We start from the raw sequence: 21,243 nt of genomic DNA on the forward strand, positions 1-21,243 counted from the left end.
TGCCCTATGTACACGTGGCGCCCCCGGCCGTGGCAGTACTGACCTATCGCGGCTCGACCTGCCTCGAAGATCGACCAATCACAGAGGGGGTGTGACCAGAGGGCGGGGCTGGACGACGCCCAGGCGGAAGCGCGTTTGACTTTGGGGGAGGAGTTTGCAGCATTTTTTTTCTTTACAGACCTTGTACTTGATACTGATTGGACACCAAGGCCTATGCGATTTGAAGCCTCCAGGAGATGTGATTTGCGTCTCACCCTGTCTCAATGCCACTGAGGGGTTTGCAGCATAGACCCTCTCCAATCGTGTGTAAAGCGATCTACTTAAAGTCCTTTCTTCTAAACCACTGTCTCAAGGGAAGGAATTAATGTAGTAATGACTCCAACATGTTTAGAATCATGTGTCACATTACCACAGTTTTTGTAATGGTTCCCTGCAACATATTAGGGACACAATAAAGAAGATTGCTGCGATTTGAAATGGAACTGATGGAATCAAATTTCCAAGGTGAGGTTAATCAATGGGATTAATAAAGGTGAGTACTTTATTTGTGGTGTTTAACGGTGGAACCTTTGGGAAACTATTATATGAGGTCAATGTGGAGTTCCCCAGGGAAAAGGAGACCAGATTTAAATGCACCCCACCACAACACAACACAGCCAAAGGATATGATGGAATCTATATGGTGCTGCACCAAGCTTTTGAATCTCCAAAACGGAAATAAAACTCACTATGTCATAAAAATTAGTCTGTCAAGAATCCTGTTACAGTAATAAGTTTCTAAAGGACAGATGTTCATGGGACATGGGAGAGAAAAGTCTGGAACCACTTTACATTATCAACCACCTTGAAAATGGACTACTTTGATGACTGGATATTATCAGTTAAGGATATGAAGATAAGCCATGAATTTGCTGAATTTTTAAAATTTTATGTTCTCACTGGTTTCCTCCTAGTGGTAAAAAAATGATCATTCTGTTTAAAATTTTTGGGTATTGATGACTTCGACCCCACCTCTGAGCCACATCTCTGTTTGAATCTTCTCTTTGCTTAAGGTGATTTCTTACTTACTTTGGCTTTATCATACAAATGCAAGTGAAACATCTGGTAACCAGGGAGGAGGTTGCTCATTTTCCTGTTTATCCAGTCTCTTAACATCTGTAATCATGATGATGAAATAAGCAGTAACATTTAGTTTCATTAGAAGACAAGGTGGAGGGGAAATGTGGGGCAGTGGTGGCACACACCTTCAAACTGGTCTCTGAGGCCAGTGTGATGCAGAGCTCAGGACAGTGAGGGCTACACAGAAAAACCTTGCCTTAAAAACCAACCAAGCTGGGGGGTGCTGGCTCATGCCTTTAATCCCAGAACACTGGTTAAGAGGACTTAGTTTCATTAAAAGAGGAGGTGCTGGCTCATGCCTTTAATCCCAGCACTCAGGAGGCAGAGGCTGGCGGATCTCTGAGTTAGAGGCCAGGCCTGTCTACAGAGTGAGTTCCAGGACAGCCAAGGCTACACAGAGAAACCTTGTCTCAAAACACCAAAACCAATAAAGAGGGAGGTGAGGGGATATGACCAAAGTGCATGGTACACAGATATGACAGCGTCATAATGAAATCATTATTTTACACAGTGAATGACCATAAAAAGTGATCTTTTCCATTTGGGACCTTGCCATCTAAAATGGAAACTAGCAGCAATTCAGAAAGATAACACATTAAAATATAGCAAGTAGGCGCAGGAATGTATCTTAATTGGCCAGGTGGTTCCTTGCCTAGCCTATACAAAATCTCAGGTGTAAAGCCACTCACTGCATAACTGAGTATGTGGCATTTGTGAGGTGGTGCTTAAAGAGCATCAGGAATTCAGGGTCTCATCTTTGGTGTCAATAGGAAGGCCACAGCCTGTCTCAAAAAAACAAAATGGTGGGAGACAAAGGCAGGTGAAGCCCTGTAGTTAACCCTTCTCAAAAACAACAAAGCCAAATGTAGACACACACACACACACACCACATTTTGTTTACAAATCCAGTGTACATACATACATACTTAGGTATACACAGTATAACATTCAACTAAAATGTAAGGTTTTTGAATTGAGTGCATGGATTTTGGGCTTTTATTTCAGTTCTACAATACTGCACCTACTTCTCGGGTGTGATCCCTTTGTCCCTTTCATCAAGTGGTAGCTGTCTACCCACACTTACTGCAGCATTTGAACAGCTCAGGTGTTACTTGGAAAACTAGGGCAAAGGTGAATAGTAACCACAACTCCCACCACTGACTACGTAGACTCAATGCCTAACTCTAATCTGTCACTTACAATCACATCCTATGTGGGTCCTTCTTATAGCCATGCCCTTTGGGTTAGAATTTTCCCATCCGTTGTACCCAGCCAGGTAAATTGCTTTGGTTAATGTTGAGTTAAAGCATAAGACTTATCAGTTTTGAGTATAGTTTAATTGCCCAAGGAGAGTCAGGCATAGAAAGCCTACTCTAGTCACAGATGTCACGAGATTGCATAAGACTAGGCTCCTAAACATCCTACCACCAGTGGGAGAGGAGCTAATTGGGGCCTACCCCAACCCCTAAGACTTACTAGTTGACAGAGGTGCAAGAAACATTTTCTTCAGGGGCGTAGCCATTAGTAAGGTACCCAAGTTCCCATAAACAACCCTAATTCATTAAATCAGACACAAAAAGGGGACAGCTAATTGGAAAGAGGAAGATCATCTAAAGAACAAAGGAGGCTAGCAGGTGTGTGTGTGTGTGTATGTGTGTGTGTGTGTGTGTGTGTGTGTGTGTACAATTAAAACACATCATGTACATGAGTGGACATGTCATAAAATCCATTCTTATCCATAATTAACATGGGGTAATAAAAGCATTAAAAATAAAGAGCAGAGTCAATTATGAAAACAGATGGTGTGGCCAAACCTGCTGGCAAACTCCCAGAATTGCTGTTTTCCAAGACAAAAAGCAACTACACAGATGAAGGGTGTGGGGAGCTCAAGGGCTCAGAGGAGGCAATAAAACGACAGACCTGCTCAAGTGATAAGGGCCTGCCACTTTCCAGGAATGCACCACACCCTCAGTGCCCACAGGGGCCAGAAAAGGGTGCTAGATTCCCTGAAACTTACAGAAGGTTGTGATCTGCCGTGCTGGTGCGAGAACCAAACTCAGGTCATCCTCTTGGAGACGTCCTCTGAACACTGAGCCATCTTTCCAGCTCCAACACCTGTGTGTGCACTTATATGTATGTGGACACATGTATGGAGAGATCATTTCTATGGTGTGGATTCCAGGGATCAAGCTTCAGCTAGTCAGTTTTGTTATATCCATTAACTTAATTAGGTCAAGTCTCAAAACTAGGGCATTTACAGTTGTATAAACGCTAGAGGGAAAAAACATCCAAGATCAGGCGTGGTGACACCCCTGTAATCTCAGCTGTTGGGATGCAGAGGTAGGATTAGGAGGTCCAGGCCAGTTTTAGCATGTGGCTAGCTGAAAGCCAGCCTGGGCTACATGAGACATCATCTCAAATCAGCATCTTCATGCAGCTCCATGGACTCATTCCTGCAAGTGTTGCATGACTATCAGTTGATACAAATTTCTGCTGCTAACATGACCATTATTAGCCTGAATGAAATTCATGCTCTACAAAACAATTCAAGGAAAATGTGAGGCTCCAGGTAAAACATGGATTGAAGGTTCAAATGATTGAACCTCGTCAATTACTTAGGTCCTGAAACACCGAAGAAAGGAAGCCTCACTTGCCACTGCCAGCTTTGCAAAGTCCGTGACACTGGGACAGTGGCATACGTGATACAATGGTGTCCTGTTTTTCTCACCTACCCCAAATACTAAACCATCTAGTGCCAACATGGTTTCAGTCCAGACTGATTCAGGGCATGCCCAGGCCAGGGTTTCAAAGTCAAGCTACTTTTAGTAAAAACTGTTCCGATTAGAAAGTCATCACTAGCTTGTCATACCTGAGATTGTTGACCAAGACGTAACCTCATCCAGTAAAAGGACTCATAAATGAAGCAATGGAAAACAGAAATCTGCTTTGGTGATGGGGGTCTTGTAGTCTTAGGTTTAGGCTTAGCCACACCGCTAGCCAAAAGAAGCAAGTACATGAATCTGCCTTGTCAGCAACAGGGGCTGTGCATTAATAGAAGGGCTGTGGGAGCAGAACCAGCAGCCTCACTGGAGATGCTGAAAACCAGACTCCAATCCAGCATGGGAGAGAACTGAATTTAAGCCTGGGGCTCAGCAGAAACCACTGCTCCTCCATTCTTCTCAACCAGACTCTTGAGAGCCACAATTCCTGTGTCTTAGGCATCTGGTATTCGCCTCTACAAGAACAGTAAGTTACCAGCAATCGCAAAAAAGCATCCAGAGACTACCTGACACGCTTGTCACATTCAAAACCATCTAAGGAGTTTGAAAACTGTAACCAGGGGCTGGGAGGATGGCTTAGTGAGTAAGAGTGTTTGTATGCAGGCTTAAGTACCTGAGTCCAAATTCCTATAGCCCAGGTAAAAAACTGGGTCTGTCTACCCACACACCTACAGCCCAGTACTGTGGAGTAGAGATAGGAAGAGTGCTGGGATTTGCCTGCTGGCTGCAAGAGAGGCTCAGTGGGAGGCACTGTTCTCAAGGCAAAAAGGCAGAGCAGGGAAACTGAGGCACTGGTATTTAACAACAAAATCTTTCCTAGATAAGGAATACAGTAAGAAGCCTAGATGCCAAGGAAAATGTGCTTTAACCTGCCCCACGGAGAAACCATGACCTCTGTGCCTCTTTCCCACAGGCTGGAAGATTATTTTTGCTCATGCTATAGCACCAACAAGCAAATGTCTCATTTCCTATTTAAAAATTTTCAAATCATTTTAAATTGATTTGTGAGATGCTCATGTATATTGATTAAAAAGGTCAAAGAATGCCTATGTGTTTAGTCCTGAAGGCTTCCTGCCTTTACCTCCATGAAGAATCTAGTATTTTAGGAGCAGGAGTAATGTCTATTCTGGAATACCAGCTCTCCAGTTTCTAACTTAACCACTGCATACCTCACGGCAAACACACGGCACACAGTTTGGCAGCACAGTAGGTTGCCTTTATTTACCATTTGTAGAAAACTGGCATTGCCATTTCAAGGTTCCTATTAAAAAATTATCAGCAATAGTTCTGATCATTCAGCAAAGCTGCAGATTCCACGTTGCTGACACAAGCAAGGTTGTTACTCAATGCTCAAAATGCAAGACATCCCATGAGCTTATCAGAGCACCTGCCAGAGCTCAGGACCCATTTGGGACTGTGTCGTCCTCCATCTCTTCTTCACCCTCATCACTCGGCCCTAAAAGAGAACCACGGAACACGTTATGTCCATTCTGTGTTACCTACTCACTCTCACGACACACACACTGATTAAAAATGAACATACATGAGCATGTGCATACGTGTACACACACACACACACACACACAACTGTTAACTGTGTTCCACAATTTGTGGCAGATTTCTACAGATTTCTGAGTTTGAAATCCAGCTTGGTAAGTTCTAGAACAGCCAGGGCTATGTAGAGAGATCCTGTCTCTAACCACACACACATATGCACACGCGCACACACACCAAAAAGTTTTGCCATATTCAATTGTTTGGGGAAACTACTGGCAAGTCTGCCTATTATTTGGAAGCAAACAGCAGTTTTCCAGATGGATACACGTTACCACGCTTTGCTTGGCTATACCGGCAGTTTCTTTTCTTTTTTTTTTTTTATTTAAAGATTTTTATTTATTTATTTATCTTATATATAGAATGAGTGCACTGTCGCTGTCTTCAGACACGCCAGAAGAGGGCATTGGATCCCATTACAGATGGTTGTGAGCCACCATGTGGTTGCTGGGAATTGAACTCAGGACCTCTGGAAGAGCAGTCAGTGCTCTTAACCCGAGCCACCTCTCCAGCCCATACCGGCAGTTTCTTACAGACAGCTCACCAAGTGAAGTTGAATTTTTCTTGGAATCCTTCCCATTCTCACCTGCAGCCCATTACTCTACCTTGCACTCTGAGTGCACCCTGTACCCACAGCAAGCACCTGAACACTTAGAAAAGCTCCTTTACTATGCTTTGTACGTCTTTCAAATGCTGACTTTCATGATTCATTAGCAGCCCCACTGATGTCCCCAGAAATGTTTGTAACATTAGACCCACAGACCTACATTTTCTTTAACTGTCTTTCCAGTAACAGTGAAGCCTGTGTGTCAGGAAGTGCTCTACCAGATTTACATCCCCAGCCCAAGTTTTCCAAATTTTAATTTTTGCTTCAAATCTTCAGTTTTATCATTGGTCAGTGCTAGGGACTGAACTCAGGGACTTAAACATGGTATTTATTACTGAGCTCTATCTTCAGTACCACAGAAAAATCACTTTTATTTCTTCATGGAGGACCATGACGGAATGGTATATATTTAATGGGAGTGGAAGCAAGGAAGAAGAGAGCAAGTAGCATCCCTTGGCCTTGCTGAGGCACCAGCAGTTTTTAACCACTGCAGATGCTACTAAATGGAAAAAGCGAACATCTTGGAGTTACTACATAAATAATTTTACCTTGCCTGTCCCCAGGGGCCCAGAGACCACACAGTACCACAGTTCTTTTTTTTTTTTTCCGGAGCTGAGGACTGAACCCAGGGCCTTGTGCTTGCTAGGCAAGAGCTCTACCACTGAGCTAAATCCCCAACCCCTTCCACAGTTCTTAAAAATATCTCATACACTCTCCCTGAGGAGCGACTGACAATTGAAAGCTGCTGAAGTAGGAAGAGCCATTTTCTTCAGCAGGGTACCCACTGTAACTTGCCCTTGCTCTAGCAAGCACCCTTACCTCATACTCATGCAAGCAATCTGACTAAATCTGACTAGGGTCACAAAAACTAAAAAGAACCAAAACAGTTCAAAGATAATGATCCTTGGGAAGCTGTCATGGTAGTCGTTCCAGGGATACTCCTACTCAAATTTGTACTGTGTTTACTGTACTTGAATAGTACATCTCTAGTGCTCGACATGCGGACACAAATTGGACATTTGAACAACAGACTTGTTAACACCTAGCAAACACAGCAGTCCTCCCGCAAACCTTTAATGACAGTACCTATCTGAAACTTAAAGATGAAGATATTTACCTTCAATGATGAAACTTGCCCAAGGACAGTACTGGTCAGGCTCTTCATAAGGCCTGTGCTGACCCACTAAACTACCATTTACAGCAACACTTGCTTCCAGAGATTATGGTCTAAACTTTTCACCACTGGAGAGTTTGTTATTCTGTGAAGATGAACCTGACACTTACACACACCTAAATGGTAGAGGCTATTAACCCACCTGGTGAAGGCAATTGTTTTCCTAAACTATGCACATAAACAACATGTCACTGCTCTCAATAACGCAGAGAACTGAATGCATCTGTACATATCTAAGCACAGAAAACACACAGTAGAATACCAGGTGGAGGAATTCTGAAGCTATTGCCCTGTGGAATCATTACTGTATATGCAGTGCGTCAGTCCACCAACATGTCCTTTACATAGCATGTGTCTCAGAAGTTCAGTCACCTCTAGAACCTAGTTCTGTCCATATGAAATGTTTTACTACAACTTGTAAAGACCCCATAAATATCCCAGTGGCTTAAATTTCTTTATTGACCCTCCCTGCCTCCTGCCTTTGTTCTTCTTTTTCCTTTTCTTTCCCTTTTTTTGATAAAGGGTCTTGTATAGCCCAACCTGGTCTCAAACTTGTTTTGTAGCCACAAATGACCTTCAACTTCTTACCCTCTCGGCTTAACCTCCCAAATACAGGGATTATGGGCCTAATCATCACGATAGTCAGCTAATATTGTGTAATCACTCTAGTGTGACGTTTTGCAAGTTCAGACAGAAGAGTTTCCTCACCTGATCTGCGCTCTCTGCCAGGAATCTGGCCAGACTGCAGCAAGCCCTTCAGCCTCTCAACTTCAGCCAGTGTTGACGCATTTGCTATGGCATTCTAGAAAACACAGGAAAGGGGAGATGATGATGACCAGTACCCGGAAAGCACCACAGAAGGCCCAAGCACTTTCCCATAGAACATCAAGCACACAGTTCTGGGTCAGGGAAGGATTTCACTGGCACATTACAAATCAACCTAGAAAACAGGCTGTCAATTTTCATATTTAGGAGGAGATTCAAGCTCTTGTAAAAGAGAAGTGATCATTTCATATGCCCTTAAAAAGCTAAGTCTATCTGGAATCCTGTTACTGGAGACTTTAGGATTTTCTACCTACATTCCAACCAGGATTGTCAGCCAGCAAATCTTGGAAAGCAAAGAAACTAAGGCAATCTCTAAGACTGCACACCCAGGTGCAGTCTTAACTGCTCAAAGAAGTAAATGGATCCTGGGAAAAGGAGAAGAATACAGATGCCTTCAACTACTTTATCTAATTACTTCAAATCAAAGTCTGGTCAAAGAGTAGCTTTAAGGAAGTTTTTTTTTTTTTTTTTTTTTTTTTTTGGTTTTTTTTTTTTGGAGCTGGGGGCCGAACCCAGGGCCTTGCGCTTGTTAGGCAAGCGCTCTACCACTGAGCTAAATCCCCAACCCCAGGAAGTTTTTTCCTGAACTAGAATACCAGTGTCCTTAGGACTATGGGAAGATGGGCTCTACATGGCTCAGTACTAGGACACCACTGTCAGCCCCAACCTGGCTCTCTCCAGTCACACAACCTGAATACGTCCTCACCTTGATTGCTTCCACATCCCCTGCAGATGGCCCACCTTTCTTTTTGTCAGTTGGCAAACCAGCACCTGGATTAAAACTGGGGAGGAGAATATAATTGTTATATTCTGACTGTGCAAGCTGCTTCTCTTACTTTCAAAAGCTTTTGAAAGTAATTCAACCAGTGTAGTATCTTATCTTTGTTAACAAACTGATACAAGAACTCTCTCCTTCAGAAACACCACCCAATCCATCTTCCTAGAGAAAGCAGGATGTTTAACATCAAATTTAAGACTGTAAACCGAAATATATGCTCTGCTAATCGGGTAGAAATTTCCCATGATGTGCAGACCATGAATGGTCAGCCACCATCGTTCAAAGGTAACGCCACGCTAACCGCACTTTGGGTTAATTTTGCAGGAGGCCACTGTCAGACAGTGTTTCTGAAGGGGAGGAGAGTTAGGTTGGATATCCGTATCTTACGTTTTGCTTCTCCTGGCAATATCCTTTGCAAGCTGTGCACCCCGTTTGCCCTTGAACATTTTCTCTGCTTCCTGACGCTCCTACAGCAACACCACACACAGAGTTAATGGAAATAGGAATACCACATGCATTTAGATGCATTCCTCAGAAAACACGGAAGAGAATTCTCTGAAGTATTCTGGGTTGGTAAAAACACCAAAAGCCAACTTTAAATTAGACGACACATTGGTCCAACATTCTTGGGCAAAGTTCTCAAAAAGCCCCCCCGCCCCCCCAGTTTCAAAGAGTGGTCCCAGAGAAGAATTAGCACGTCAACATGGAAACGCCATTCTAACAGGCAGGGCTGCTCACAGCTGGATTACAGTATGCTCCCCATTGGAAATCCATCTAAGCAGACAATTCACTGTGTAGTTCAACTACAAAGTTTGGCCAACTTTGGAATGACCAACAAAGCCCTACCACAAACTGCTAAGAATAAAACAAAACCACCCCACAAAAACAGTAACAAACAACCCTGATTAAATGTTTTCTTTCCCACAGGTTAAGTTTCAAAGTAACAACAAAATTTACTTATTAATAAGCAAGTTTTAAAAAACCTGGCAATGAAAGCAAAGGCCAACTCTGTGATACCTCACAGCAGTGAGTGATACTCACTTTTAGTTTCACTTTCTGAAAGTCCAGTACTCTGACTTGTGGAACCTTATAAATCACATAGAGTCGATAATGCTTCTTATTGGTCACAGGGTTTCTCAGGATGCTGTAAGAAAAGGGACAGTTCCAATCTCACTCACCACAGCTGATGTAAGGCGAGGTCAGCTGAAGGCGCAATGACTATAAACCAAGAGCCAGCTCTTCCCACTTTACTGTCAGGAGTAACACACGCCATCCAGGAGGGAGCTTTTTATTACCAGGCTAGAGGTGTTATTTCAGGACTATAGTCATATCATCATAAGTAATTTCCATACCTTAGATATGTCAGTGATTTGAGAGATGCCAATGGGTCCAGATCACCCTATAAAATAAGAGTCATGGTAAGGACCGGGCTGACAGGCACACCACTACCCTGAGAGTTTGATATGGCAAGTATCTACACTATTTTATTTTTTATTGCTCTGGCACCTATTCCATTATTAATACAACACAACTGCTTAAATATTTTCTACCTAATAAACTGATAAATATATTCCAGCTTCCTTAAAGTTTGGTAGTAACAACATCTGCTTCAACAGAAGACAAAAAGATTTGATTTTCTAAAGCAATCTCAACATGGCTACTAAGCAGTGATTCAAAAATGGAACCAATGCTAATACCAGTGACTTACTTGGAGCAAGCTATTTTCACAGGAACCTCAAGCCAAGATCTTGGTCTAATGTGGGATTTTGATGTTTGAGACAGAACCTCATATAGCCTGGGGGGTCTTGAACTTGTTGTGCAGCCTAGGATGGTCTTCAATCCTGATCCTCCCAAATGCTGGAATTATGTGTATATACCGCCACACCTGGTGCAGAATGTCTTTTCTTGTTAGTGTATCCCAAGTGGCCACGATATTTATTATCAGACAGTATCTGTTATCCTAGACTCTGCCCCCATATCTCTTCAAACATCTTCAAAAACAAGGTGAATAGTATAGTTCAAAAAATTATGAATGCCAATCATGGTGGCGCATGTCTTTATCCCAGCCCTCGGGAGGCAGAGACAGACAAATGTCAATGAGTTTGAGGCCAGCCTATTTATTCTATGTAGTGAGTTCAGGCCAGCCAGGGATATTCTCAGCTTTTCCCAATTGTCCTAGAAACCATGATGAAACAAAAATAGCAACACTAAAAACCCACCTTCAAAAGCTACAACTGAACTAGACAAGGTATTTCCTGGACATCTCAGAGTAGGAATAGTTAAGGATACCAGCTACAGGACTGGCAAAGCGTTTATGAAGGCAGGAAGGCATGTAATAAACCACAGAATTCCATCATAACCAACAGACGTTCAGTCTGAGAAGTTACCAAGGATCTGTATGTTCCAATAGTGAGTACAGGGAGATCTGGATAGGGTGTGTGATGCGGCTATAGCAAATGTGGATCCTCATGCTTCTGGTCTCTTCTCCCATTTGGGACAAAGTTTTGCTATATATATTGTGATGGTTTGTATATGCTCAGCCCAAGAGGCACTATTAGAAGGTGTGGCCCTGTTGGAGTGTGTGTGTCACTGTGGGTGTGGGCTATAAGACCCTCACCCCAGTTTCCTGGAAGACAGTAGTATTCTGCTAGCAGCCTTCAGATGAAGATGCAAAGCTCTCAGCTCCTCTGCACCAGGCCTGCCTGGGCACCACCATGCTCCTGCCTTGATGATAATGGACTGAACCTCTGAACCTGTAAGCCAGCCCCAGTTAAATGTTGTCCTTATGAGAGTTGCCTTGGTCATAGTGTCTGTTCACAGCAGTAAAACCTTAACTAAAACATATATATAGTCCTGGGTGGTCGAACTGTGTCCCTTCCAGGACAAATTCCTACACTAAGTAAAAACTTGGGATAGACCTAAATTAAGTAATTCACCCCTGCACAGATGAAAGCAGGATACTCATTTCTACAGCATACACACCAAAACTGGAAGGACACAGAAGTCAGTGTGGCCTTGAAAATGGATGTGTACCTTTGTGAAATGGTTCACAATCTTAAAAAGCAATGACAGAAAACTGAATTTTCAGAAAGCAAACAGCCATCTTTACACAATCAGAGGGAATGCTAGAGTTTGAAAACTGGCTTACTACCATCAAAAGAATACAAAAGGAATGAAAAACGAATCACTCACACACACACACACACACACACACACACAGTATAGAACACAATGACAGCATGATGTCCAGTTAAGAAAAAGAATACTGTTGCTCAGTAGTGGGGGAGGGGAGCTTTCCTAGTATCTGAAAGATCCTAGATATAATTTTTGATTCTGTAATATATCACCCAGAGGCACTGGAAGACTCACTACCCCACAGCTATGTGATGGTGGAGCACTGGCTTCATAGCTGGGTGGCCTGGCTCACACCTGCAACCCCAGCATTTGGGAGTTAGCTAAGTCAGGAAGACTATATTAAGTTAAAGCCAGCATAGGCTACATGTGGAGTTGGAGGTCAACCTGGGTGACACAGTAAAGGGACTACCTCAAACACAGTGCAGGCTAATGGTTGATCGTGGACTGCCTACCAGACTTGATGGTAAGAGCCTATTGGTGAAGGCACCACACAGTTCTGTCACCGGATATGAGAAATCAAGTGGGTACTGAGCGAGAGGCTTCTCAGTGGGCTAGCTTTCATAGTACTAGAGGTGCTATGCAGGCTGCTGGGGGACGTCATCAGCAGTCTCACCCAGTTGTGAGTGCCGTTAGCTCAGTAACCACCATGTGGCAAGACATACCCATGAGTACAGTGGCGGCACAAACATTACTGTATAAACAACCATTTTCTGATTTAAGATCCAGTTCCACAGGAAGAAATGCATGCCTCATACAATAAATCTGGCTAAGAACCCATGATTGGGGAACTCATAGGCCTAGGGTGAACTGTTACTATTTGGTAAGGGGACACAGCATCACACAACTCTACGTATTTATCCCCGTAGATTAGTAGTATAGCTCTTGGACTACTATGGAGTGACAGAAAGAGACAGTGCACATGTATACATACAATTAAAACAACAGAATGGATGACAGAGAGAAAGTGCCCTTAAAAGACAAACTGTGATAGGCCAGTAACGCCACTTAATATAGGCAATGCAGTTAAAAACAAACTTAACAGTAGATTTAAAAACCTTACCACTGGTGCTTAGTGATGGCTTAGTAGTTAAGAGTACTTCTGGTTCTTTTAAAGAGCTGCCGAGGTTTGTCTCCCAACACCCATGTGGTGACTTACAGGCATTTACAGCTCCTGATGCTCTTTGAGCTGCATTGGTGTAGGCATACATAGTACACATACATATATGCAGGCCATACACTCATACACATAAAATAAATCTAAAACTTGGGGCTAGAAAGATGGCTCAGCGGTTAAGAGCACTGGCTGTTCTTTCTGAGGACTAGGGTTCAATTCCCAGCACTCACATGCCAGCTTACAATTGTCTGGGATCTAACATCCTCACACAGACAGGGATGCAGACAAAACACCAATGCACGTAAGATGAAATTAAGTTATTTTTAAAAAAATTCTAAAAATTAAAAAAGAATCCTATCTACAGTTTTTATAATTTAACATATATATATATATGTATATATACACATGTATATGTATGTATATATACACATGATGTGTATATATATATGAATGAGTTAGTTAGACTGGCTGACCAGAGAGCCCCAAGGATCTAGCTCTGCTTCCCCAGTGCTTGAATTGCACTATGCCCAACTTGCTTGCTTGCTTGTTTGTTTATAAAACATGGGTCCTATGGTTAGGTGGTAAGCACTTTAAATTATGTCATGATACTCAGGCAATTTTAGAAGTAGCTATGTTAATATAGAAAGACAGATAAAATGAAATTGAACTCCTAATCCAAAATATCAATGCATTATGATATAAAGGCCACTAAGAAAGTTAACACCTTCATTTGTTGGGGATTGGTTCTAATGCTTTGATTTAATTGGAAATCTACGTGTCTAAACACTGAAGGTTCTTGCCCACAATTGTTTTTTTTTTTTTTAATTTTTTCTTTTTTTTGGAGCTGGGGACCGAACCCAGGACCTTGCGCTTGCTAGGCAAGCGCTCTACCACTGAGCTAAATCCCCAACCCCCACAATTGGTTTTTGATCGATCAATAAAGATGCCAGGAGCCACTGGCTGGGCAAAGGGAGAAGGGGCAGGACCCTTAGATTTGCACAGGCTAGGACACAGGAGAGAGGGGAAGAGAGGAGAATCACCAGGTTTTGGAGGGAGATGGATCAGATTTAGAGCTGCAGAAGGAAAAATCATCCAAAATGTAGGTGAGAAGGAATGCAGCCCTGGAAGGGCTACCCAGAAGGAACAGAGCAGCAAAGATAAATCATAGGTTTAGAGGGCGCGGAGTCAGGATCACTGGAAGGACATCTCTGACAGTCGGGCGGATGATCCTGGTGCCCAGCCTTTGAGCTGGCTGAGGAATCAGCATGCATCCTCTTCCATCTGCAGACCAAAGGGATCCTGGGTGGGTGGAAGCTCGCCTGCCCAGAGCCAAAGAGAAGTAGCAAACTCACTGCTACAGTTCCCTTTTAGACGAAGTCTGAAATCTGGCGTGTACTTTATAGTTTTGCCCAACTCACTTACGAGCTGAGATTAGAGTACCACACCGAACATTGCCACTCTGCAAAACATGGGAGTCTGTTTATCCATTGAAGGGGAAGGAGGGTTTCAACAGAACACCAGAAGCACTAATGATCGTGAGTGACAAACTAGATTGCACCTAATGGGAACTCTCCTACCAAGACACCCAGCAGAATCAAACTCAAAAGGCAGACCAGAGAGGGCAAAGAGATCAGGGACTTATAATCCAAATGCCTTGCCAATTCCTAGCACAAAAACCAGCCAAACCAACACAACCAAAAACAAGCAAACAAAGGCTTAAATAGTAAAATAATCAGGGAAAAACTCAAAGAGGAAATAGATAATTTCCTGAAGGAGAAAGAACCCTTAACCTTGCCCTTTTACTAGTTTTCTCCATTCAACTTACCAGTTCCACTAGACTGTTGTTGGTGAGAATGAGTTCTGTCAGGCAGGGAAGAGCCTGATCGAGACCCTCACCTATACGGCTAAAAGAAAAAGAGAGGGTCTCAGTGAAAACAAAATTAAACATGCTAACACTTCAATGTTAGAATGCTCTTCTCCCACATCCCATCTCAGGGAGAGTATCAGAGGGAGCCTGGCCTGAGGCACAGGGTCAGTGACAGGGATGGGATGACCCAAGGACCCCATGCCTCCTCAGCTTCTTTCCACTGCCAAGCGGTCTAGTGCAACCCAAGGGAAGGTGAGATTCTGGGGCAGGAAATAACTACCTAGCTAATTTACAGTTTCTTGTTCAGAAAACTCAAAACCCAATAATTCTGCATGTAGAGAGCTGGTGTAAGACATTCATCAGAGGAGAATGTTTAATCATGAAAATAGCTCTCCCTAAAAACACTACTCAGTGCTTTTATGGGTATAGGTGTATGTCTTATATTGCATATCTACCAACTCTGTGCTTGGCTCCTGTGGAAGCCAGAAAAGGGCCTTGAACTCTCTGGAACTAGTTTCAAGCTGCCATGCTGGTCTGGGAAAAGCAGCAGCCAGTACTCTTACCTAGAGTCCTATCTCCAGCCCCTGGGTTCTTTTCTTAATGAAAGTTTGCCAGCAGGGTGGTGGTAGCACATGCCTTTAATCCTAGCACTTAGGAGGCGAAGGGAGGCAGATCTCTGAGTTTGAGGCCAGCCTGGTCTACAGAGTGAATAACATCCAAAGCTCATAGAGAAACCCTGGCTCAAACAAATATGATCTTAATTTCACAGAATTATATTATAGAAACCAACTACAAAACCAAAAACCAGCAGAATGGATGACGTATAGGGACTCAGTGAAAAGTAATTTTATTTCATAAAAAGATTTTTTTGTGACAGGGTCTCGCTATGTAGCCCTGGCTGGAATTTGCTGTTGACAAGGCTGTCCTTGAACTCAGAGATTAGTCTGCCTTAGACTCCAGAGTGTTAGGATTAAAGGCAGACACTATTGCACATGACCTCTATAAATCGTTTTATTATGATGCTGTTGATGACGTCTCTGAATCTGAAATGTTGACATAGCACAATGTTCCAAATTTAAGGTTTAGTATCAGTTACAAATATTAGAGATTTCTGAAGAGTGGCAAGTAAGGTCAGACCAACACCCAATCTCTTAGGTAAAGAGCTCTATTCATTTCTCCCTTTAAGAAGAGACACGGAAAGGCTGGAGCGGTGGCTCAGCAACTCAGACCTCTGGCTGATCTTCCAGACGACCCAGACTATTCCTAACACCTGCAGCAACTCAGGACTATCTGTAAACCCAGCTCCAGAGAAGCCGATGCCCTCCTCTGACCTCCAAAAACACTAGGAGGCTGTGTGATACCTGCAGGCAAAACACTAATATACATTGGAAACCAAACCAAACCGAACGGTATCTTTGGGGTTCATTATAACACTTACTTAAGGGAAGAAAGTATTCTCACTAGCAGACACTCACCAAATTCTGTTGTTGTTCACTAATAATGTTTTCAGTCTTCTCAACAACGGAAAGCCATCCAGTTTCCTGATCTCATTGTCAGAAAAATCAATAGCATCAAACTGGTCTAAGGTGGCACCCAGATTTTCAATAACAGGAATTTTATATCCTGTAGAGGGAAAAAAATACAACAAATATTAATATAAATGAAAAGTCCTGAAAGTAGTAGGAGTATTTGACAGTAACTTGGCTCAAAGCTTTCATTCAGGAAGTTAACCTGGCCCTGGGGCCATGCCAAGCACTGAACAAAAATAAGATAAACAACGAACGAGTTACGGAGTCCCTAGTGCTACGAAGCTTGTAGTCCTGAAGTAAATTGAAGAGGCTGAAGGCAAGAGGAAGAACAGATGGGCATGCTTACTAGTATTGGTGCCCATGGTTTATTAAGAACGTCTACGAGGTGGTCCCACTGTTTTAAGTCCTTAGCGTCATTAGTCTCCATGACAGAATTAACACTTTAAACTGCTACTGTTGGTGCCCAAGTCTTGTTCAGACGCTGGTGACCAGTATTCTCAATCCTTCACATAACTCATCAGTGTAGCTTCATGGTGTCCTGACTCACCCTCCTCCCCACTGGCTTCAATTCAGAGCCGAAAACGGTTTACATATATCCACAAATCACAACCAGCATTCCCTTCATTGTCTAACGGGCATCATCATTGAGCTAGGTACTGCAGAAAGAAAAGGAATGACGTACATAACCCAGTTGTGAAGGAGTGCAATAAGAAGTATGGTGCCAGATTAAGCACTCTCGAGATTGCATGGATTTCTGAAATACAGCACTGATCAAACTGTGCCAAGACAGTGAAAGGATCCAGATGCTCGTGAACTGGACTTTTTCTCTGAGAAAGTTAATTTCAACAAACAAACAAACACACACACACAAAAAAAAAAAAACAAAACACGAGGATTTCCCATAGGCAGTAAAAAAAAACCTGTCGCAAATGTCGGTACATAGTGCCCTGTGACTGTGGTTGCCTCGGGTCACAGAGTTATAATCTTAACCCCGTTCAAAGCCATCTCCTGAACAGTTAACGATTGCATTCTCAATTCTATTTTAAAAACCAAGGGCTATTGCTGTCAAAACCGAACAGGTGGGTTTCACCACCCCACACACGGAAGTGACCATTAAGCCTTGGTCGAACAGCTGGAAAATACCTTTACAAAATGAATTATCAGGGGCTGCGAATTCGGCTCAGCAACGCAAGTGCTTGCCTAACAGACATAAAACCCTGGGCTCATCCGAAGCACCATATAAATGTGCACACATTTAAACCCAACATCCACGAAATGGAGTCAAGAGGGTCCGAAGTTCGAGATAATCCTTAACTATATAACGGTTTGAAGTCAGCTTGGAATACACGAGACACTGTCTCAAAAACTAATGAACAAGACCAAACGTGACTTATTGGGACAATTATGGTAATTTTGGTACATATTCAACCTACCCTCGCGTGCCATATTAACGCATTTGCTAAATCCAGTCGGCCGCCGTTCTGTTTTCTATTTTCCTAGTCCTCAAACAGTTAAGGCTGCTCAGCACGCGGGGCAAAGCCTAATGAGTAAGGACCGGAGAAGGAATCGAGGCGCCGCGTTTGCTAGCAGGTAACAGTCCCAAAGGTCCCTGCGGGACCATCGATTGGAGATACCCCAGGCCCAGGTGGAGGTGGAGGCCCGCGAGCCAGGCTCCGGCCTCCGCGCACGCGGCGGGGCCGGCTTCTCGCGGCCGCGCGCCGGGGCCGGAACACAGCCCGCGCTCCGTCTAACTCACCGCGGAGGTCCAGCTCACGGTCCCGCACAGCATTGGTGTACTGTGCCGCCTGCTCGATCAGCTCCGCCGTCAGCTTCACCATTCTGTCGCCGCCCGCGTACCCTCACCTCAGACACCGGCCTGTGCCTCCCGCCAGTGCCGTGTCCCAGGGTGCACCGCGCCTCGCCGCCAGACAGCATCAATCAGAGCCCCGCGCAGCTCGACCGCCAGGCTAAAGCAATCGAAGACGTAGCCGAGTGTCTTTGCTTCTGGGTTCTGTGCTTGAGCATGCCTGGGAGTGTGGGGAGCCCAGATTCCAGGTTTTTGTATCCAAAAGATAAGAACACGCGAGGGATACTCTATCTCACGTCAGTGCACCTCAAGGGAGGGGTAGTTGGGACTCCGCTCCCTTCTCCAGCCAACAAAGGGCGGAGACTGTGAAGTCTCCAGGGAGCCAAATTCTTAAACATTGGATTTGGGCCTCCGCACAAAAGGTGCAGGACCAGTAAGTAGACTAGATTGCCTTAAAACAGAACACATCTGACCTGGTGAGGGTGAACTTGTGGCCTATAGATATTTACGTATTCATACCAAAGGGCTGATCAGATGGCTTAGAGGTTAAGAGCACTTGCTGCTTTTATAACAGACTTGAGTTGGCATTCCAGTACCCATTTGGTCACCTGACAATTGCTTTTAACTCCAGCCTTAGGGGATTCGCCATCCATTTCTAGCCTCCTCAGACACCTGTAATAGCAAACACACACACACACACACGCACGCACGCACGCACGCACGCACACACACACACACACACACGCACACATACATACATACAACATACAAATAAAATCATGAAGTCTAGGCATGGTTGAGAATGTCTTTAATTCCAGCAGTTTGGAGACAAAAGGAGGTGGATTTCAGAGATTGAGGCCATCCTGGTCTACAGAGCCAATTCCAGGACAACCAGGGATACACAGAGAAACCCTGTCTCAGGCAAACAACAACAACAAAAAGTTCATATGAAGTGCAGGAGAATACACACATCAGAAATTGACCTTTGATGAGTGCCCCAGTGAACACAACATATCTGCAGAGCCTTGGCCTCTGCCCCCAAAGCCTTAATTTCACAAAATTGTGTGCTTATTTTTTTATCATAGCTTATTAATTAATGTCCATGCTTGCCTGTGTATGTGTGGAGGGGAGGCTTCGGACTAAAATTCCCTGGAGCTGGCCATTGTGATCCTCTGGAAATTTAATCTGGTCCTCTGCAAGAGCTGAAAACACTCTTAAAAACACTTTAAAGTCATTTGTATATCTCTGTGGTTTTGTCCACGTGAGGACAGATACCCACAATGGCCAGAGGTGCCAGATACTCTGAAATTAGAGTTACAAGTGGTTGCTGGGATCTGAACTTGGGTCCTCTGAAAGAGCTGTATGTGCTCTCTTACTTGCTGAGTCACGGAATGACTGACTGACCTGAGGGTGAACTTGAACAGCTCACTCTCCTGTCTCCACCTCCATGTGCTAGGGTTATTGGAGTGAGTTTATGTATCGGTAACCTTCAGCCCTGGGCCATCAACTCCAACTGAGGCTGCACCTTCACCAATGACCCTCCCTGGCCTCTCACAATGCCCAGCCTCAGCTGCTTTTCATAACCTGGGTAATTCTCACACGTTACCAAGTCCAGCTGCATCGCAAGGTGCAGCTTTGGCATCTCTGGAACACACTTGCCAGAAGATTTCACCTCAGTGATGCTGGTCTCTTCTTAATCACTGCTAATTTCTTACCTCCAGATAACTAACCAGTATCAATCGGACCAACCAGTAGTCCCTTCTATTCTTGACTTTAAAGCCAGAGCCACATGGCCAAAGCTACCAAGTTCTGTTTCTTACTGGACTTAGAACATGGCCCCCTTCTTCCATTACATTATCGCCAACTTTCTGTTTTTCAACCCCACTGGCTAATGCTTGAATGCTGGGATTAGATGTGTGTCTCACCATGCCTGGGCCCAAGCTCTTTGTGGTGACTATGTCTCAAGATCCAGATCAAAAGCTCGTGTCATCCCATGTCAGTTTGACATACAATCCTATCTCCTTGTATCCAAATGACAGCAATAACCAGGTCATAGTAATATAACTATCTGATGTTGAACTGCAAATGTATAAACAGTAAGTTTAGCTGGGTGGGATCTTGCCCTGAGGTCACCACTCCCCTAATCTGTTGATCTTGAACACAGGATTTATTTTGGTTGTACCATCTGGTGCCCCTTTAATACTTGAGCCGTATATTATTATATTTTTACAACAACAATATATTTTGTGTTTTTCCTTCCTAAGCTTGCTACACTTGATTAAAACTTCTCTTCATGAGAGTAAACCAGAGGACAAAGTCTATGCTGGGCTTTTCTGAGACTTCTTTTACCTTAGCCTCTTTACTCTTTACCTTGGCCTCGGGTAGTCTCTTCAGACAATGGCAAAAAGCAGCAACATTCTTCACCAAAACATCATAAGAACAATCTCCAGAGTTCAAATCACCCTCAGCACCAATGTCTTCCACATTCCTACTAGGATGACACATTAAGCCCCACTTAAAGCATCCCACTGTTTCCAAAGTCCCCAAATCCATATTCCTCCAAACAAAATCATGGTCAGGTCTATCACAGCAATACCCAAGTCCATGGTACCAACTTCTGACTTAGTTATGGTTTCCATTGCTATGAACAGACACCATGGGCATAGTGACTCTTATAAAGGACAACCTTTAATTGGTGCTGGCTTACAGGTTCAGCAGTTCAGTCCATTATCCTCACAGCAAGAAGCATGGCAGTGTCCAGGCAGATGTGGAGCTGGAGAAACTGAAAGTTCTACATCTTGTTCAAAGAGGGTCTCGAAGCCCATCCCCACAGTGACACACTTCCTCCAACAAGGCCACACCTCCTAATAGTGCCACTCCGTGGGCCAAGCATATTCAAGCCAATGTCTTCCACATTCCTACTAGGATGACACATTAAGCCCCACTTAAAGCAT

General features: G+C 43.8%; 1 protein-coding gene across 1 annotated transcript; it reads right to left on the bottom strand.

The window, feature by feature from the left end:
- Positions 1–5,088: 5,088 nt before the first annotated feature.
- On the bottom strand, positions 5,089–18,406 carry Snrpa1 (small nuclear ribonucleoprotein polypeptide A'). The gene is made up of 9 exons (XM_032893451.1): positions 18,239–18,406; positions 16,429–16,576; positions 14,912–14,990; positions 10,190–10,236; positions 9,879–9,981; positions 9,225–9,304; positions 8,766–8,841; positions 7,943–8,036; positions 5,089–5,355 (listed from the first exon to the last, which is right to left on the bottom strand). The coding sequence occupies exons 1-9, from the start codon at positions 18,318–18,320 to the stop codon at positions 5,297–5,299; spliced, it is 768 nt and encodes a 255-aa protein (XP_032749342.1). The 5' UTR covers positions 18,321–18,406; the 3' UTR covers positions 5,089–5,296.
- Positions 18,407–21,243: the final 2,837 nt, after the last annotated feature.

Source organism: Rattus rattus, chromosome 2 (assembly GCF_011064425.1).
Source record: "Rattus rattus isolate New Zealand chromosome 2, Rrattus_CSIRO_v1, whole genome shotgun sequence".
Lineage (NCBI taxonomy): Eukaryota > Metazoa > Chordata > Mammalia > Rodentia > Muridae > Rattus > Rattus rattus.

Bases quoted from the DNA above. Each gene is read 5' to 3' on its own strand.
- Snrpa1 (XM_032893451.1), bottom strand. From the start codon at position 18,320: ATGGTGAAGCTGACGGCGGAGCTGATCGAGCAGGCGGCACAGTACACC. The intron at 9,305-9,878 runs GTGAGTATCACT...GTGTTGCTGTAG, and splicing joins TTCAGAAAGTGAAACTAAAA to GAGCGTCAGGAAGCAGAGAA. The intron at 5,356-7,942 runs GTGAGGAAACTC...GTTCTCTTTTAG, and splicing joins TGGCAGAGAGCGCAGATCAG to GGCCGAGTGATGAGGGTGAA.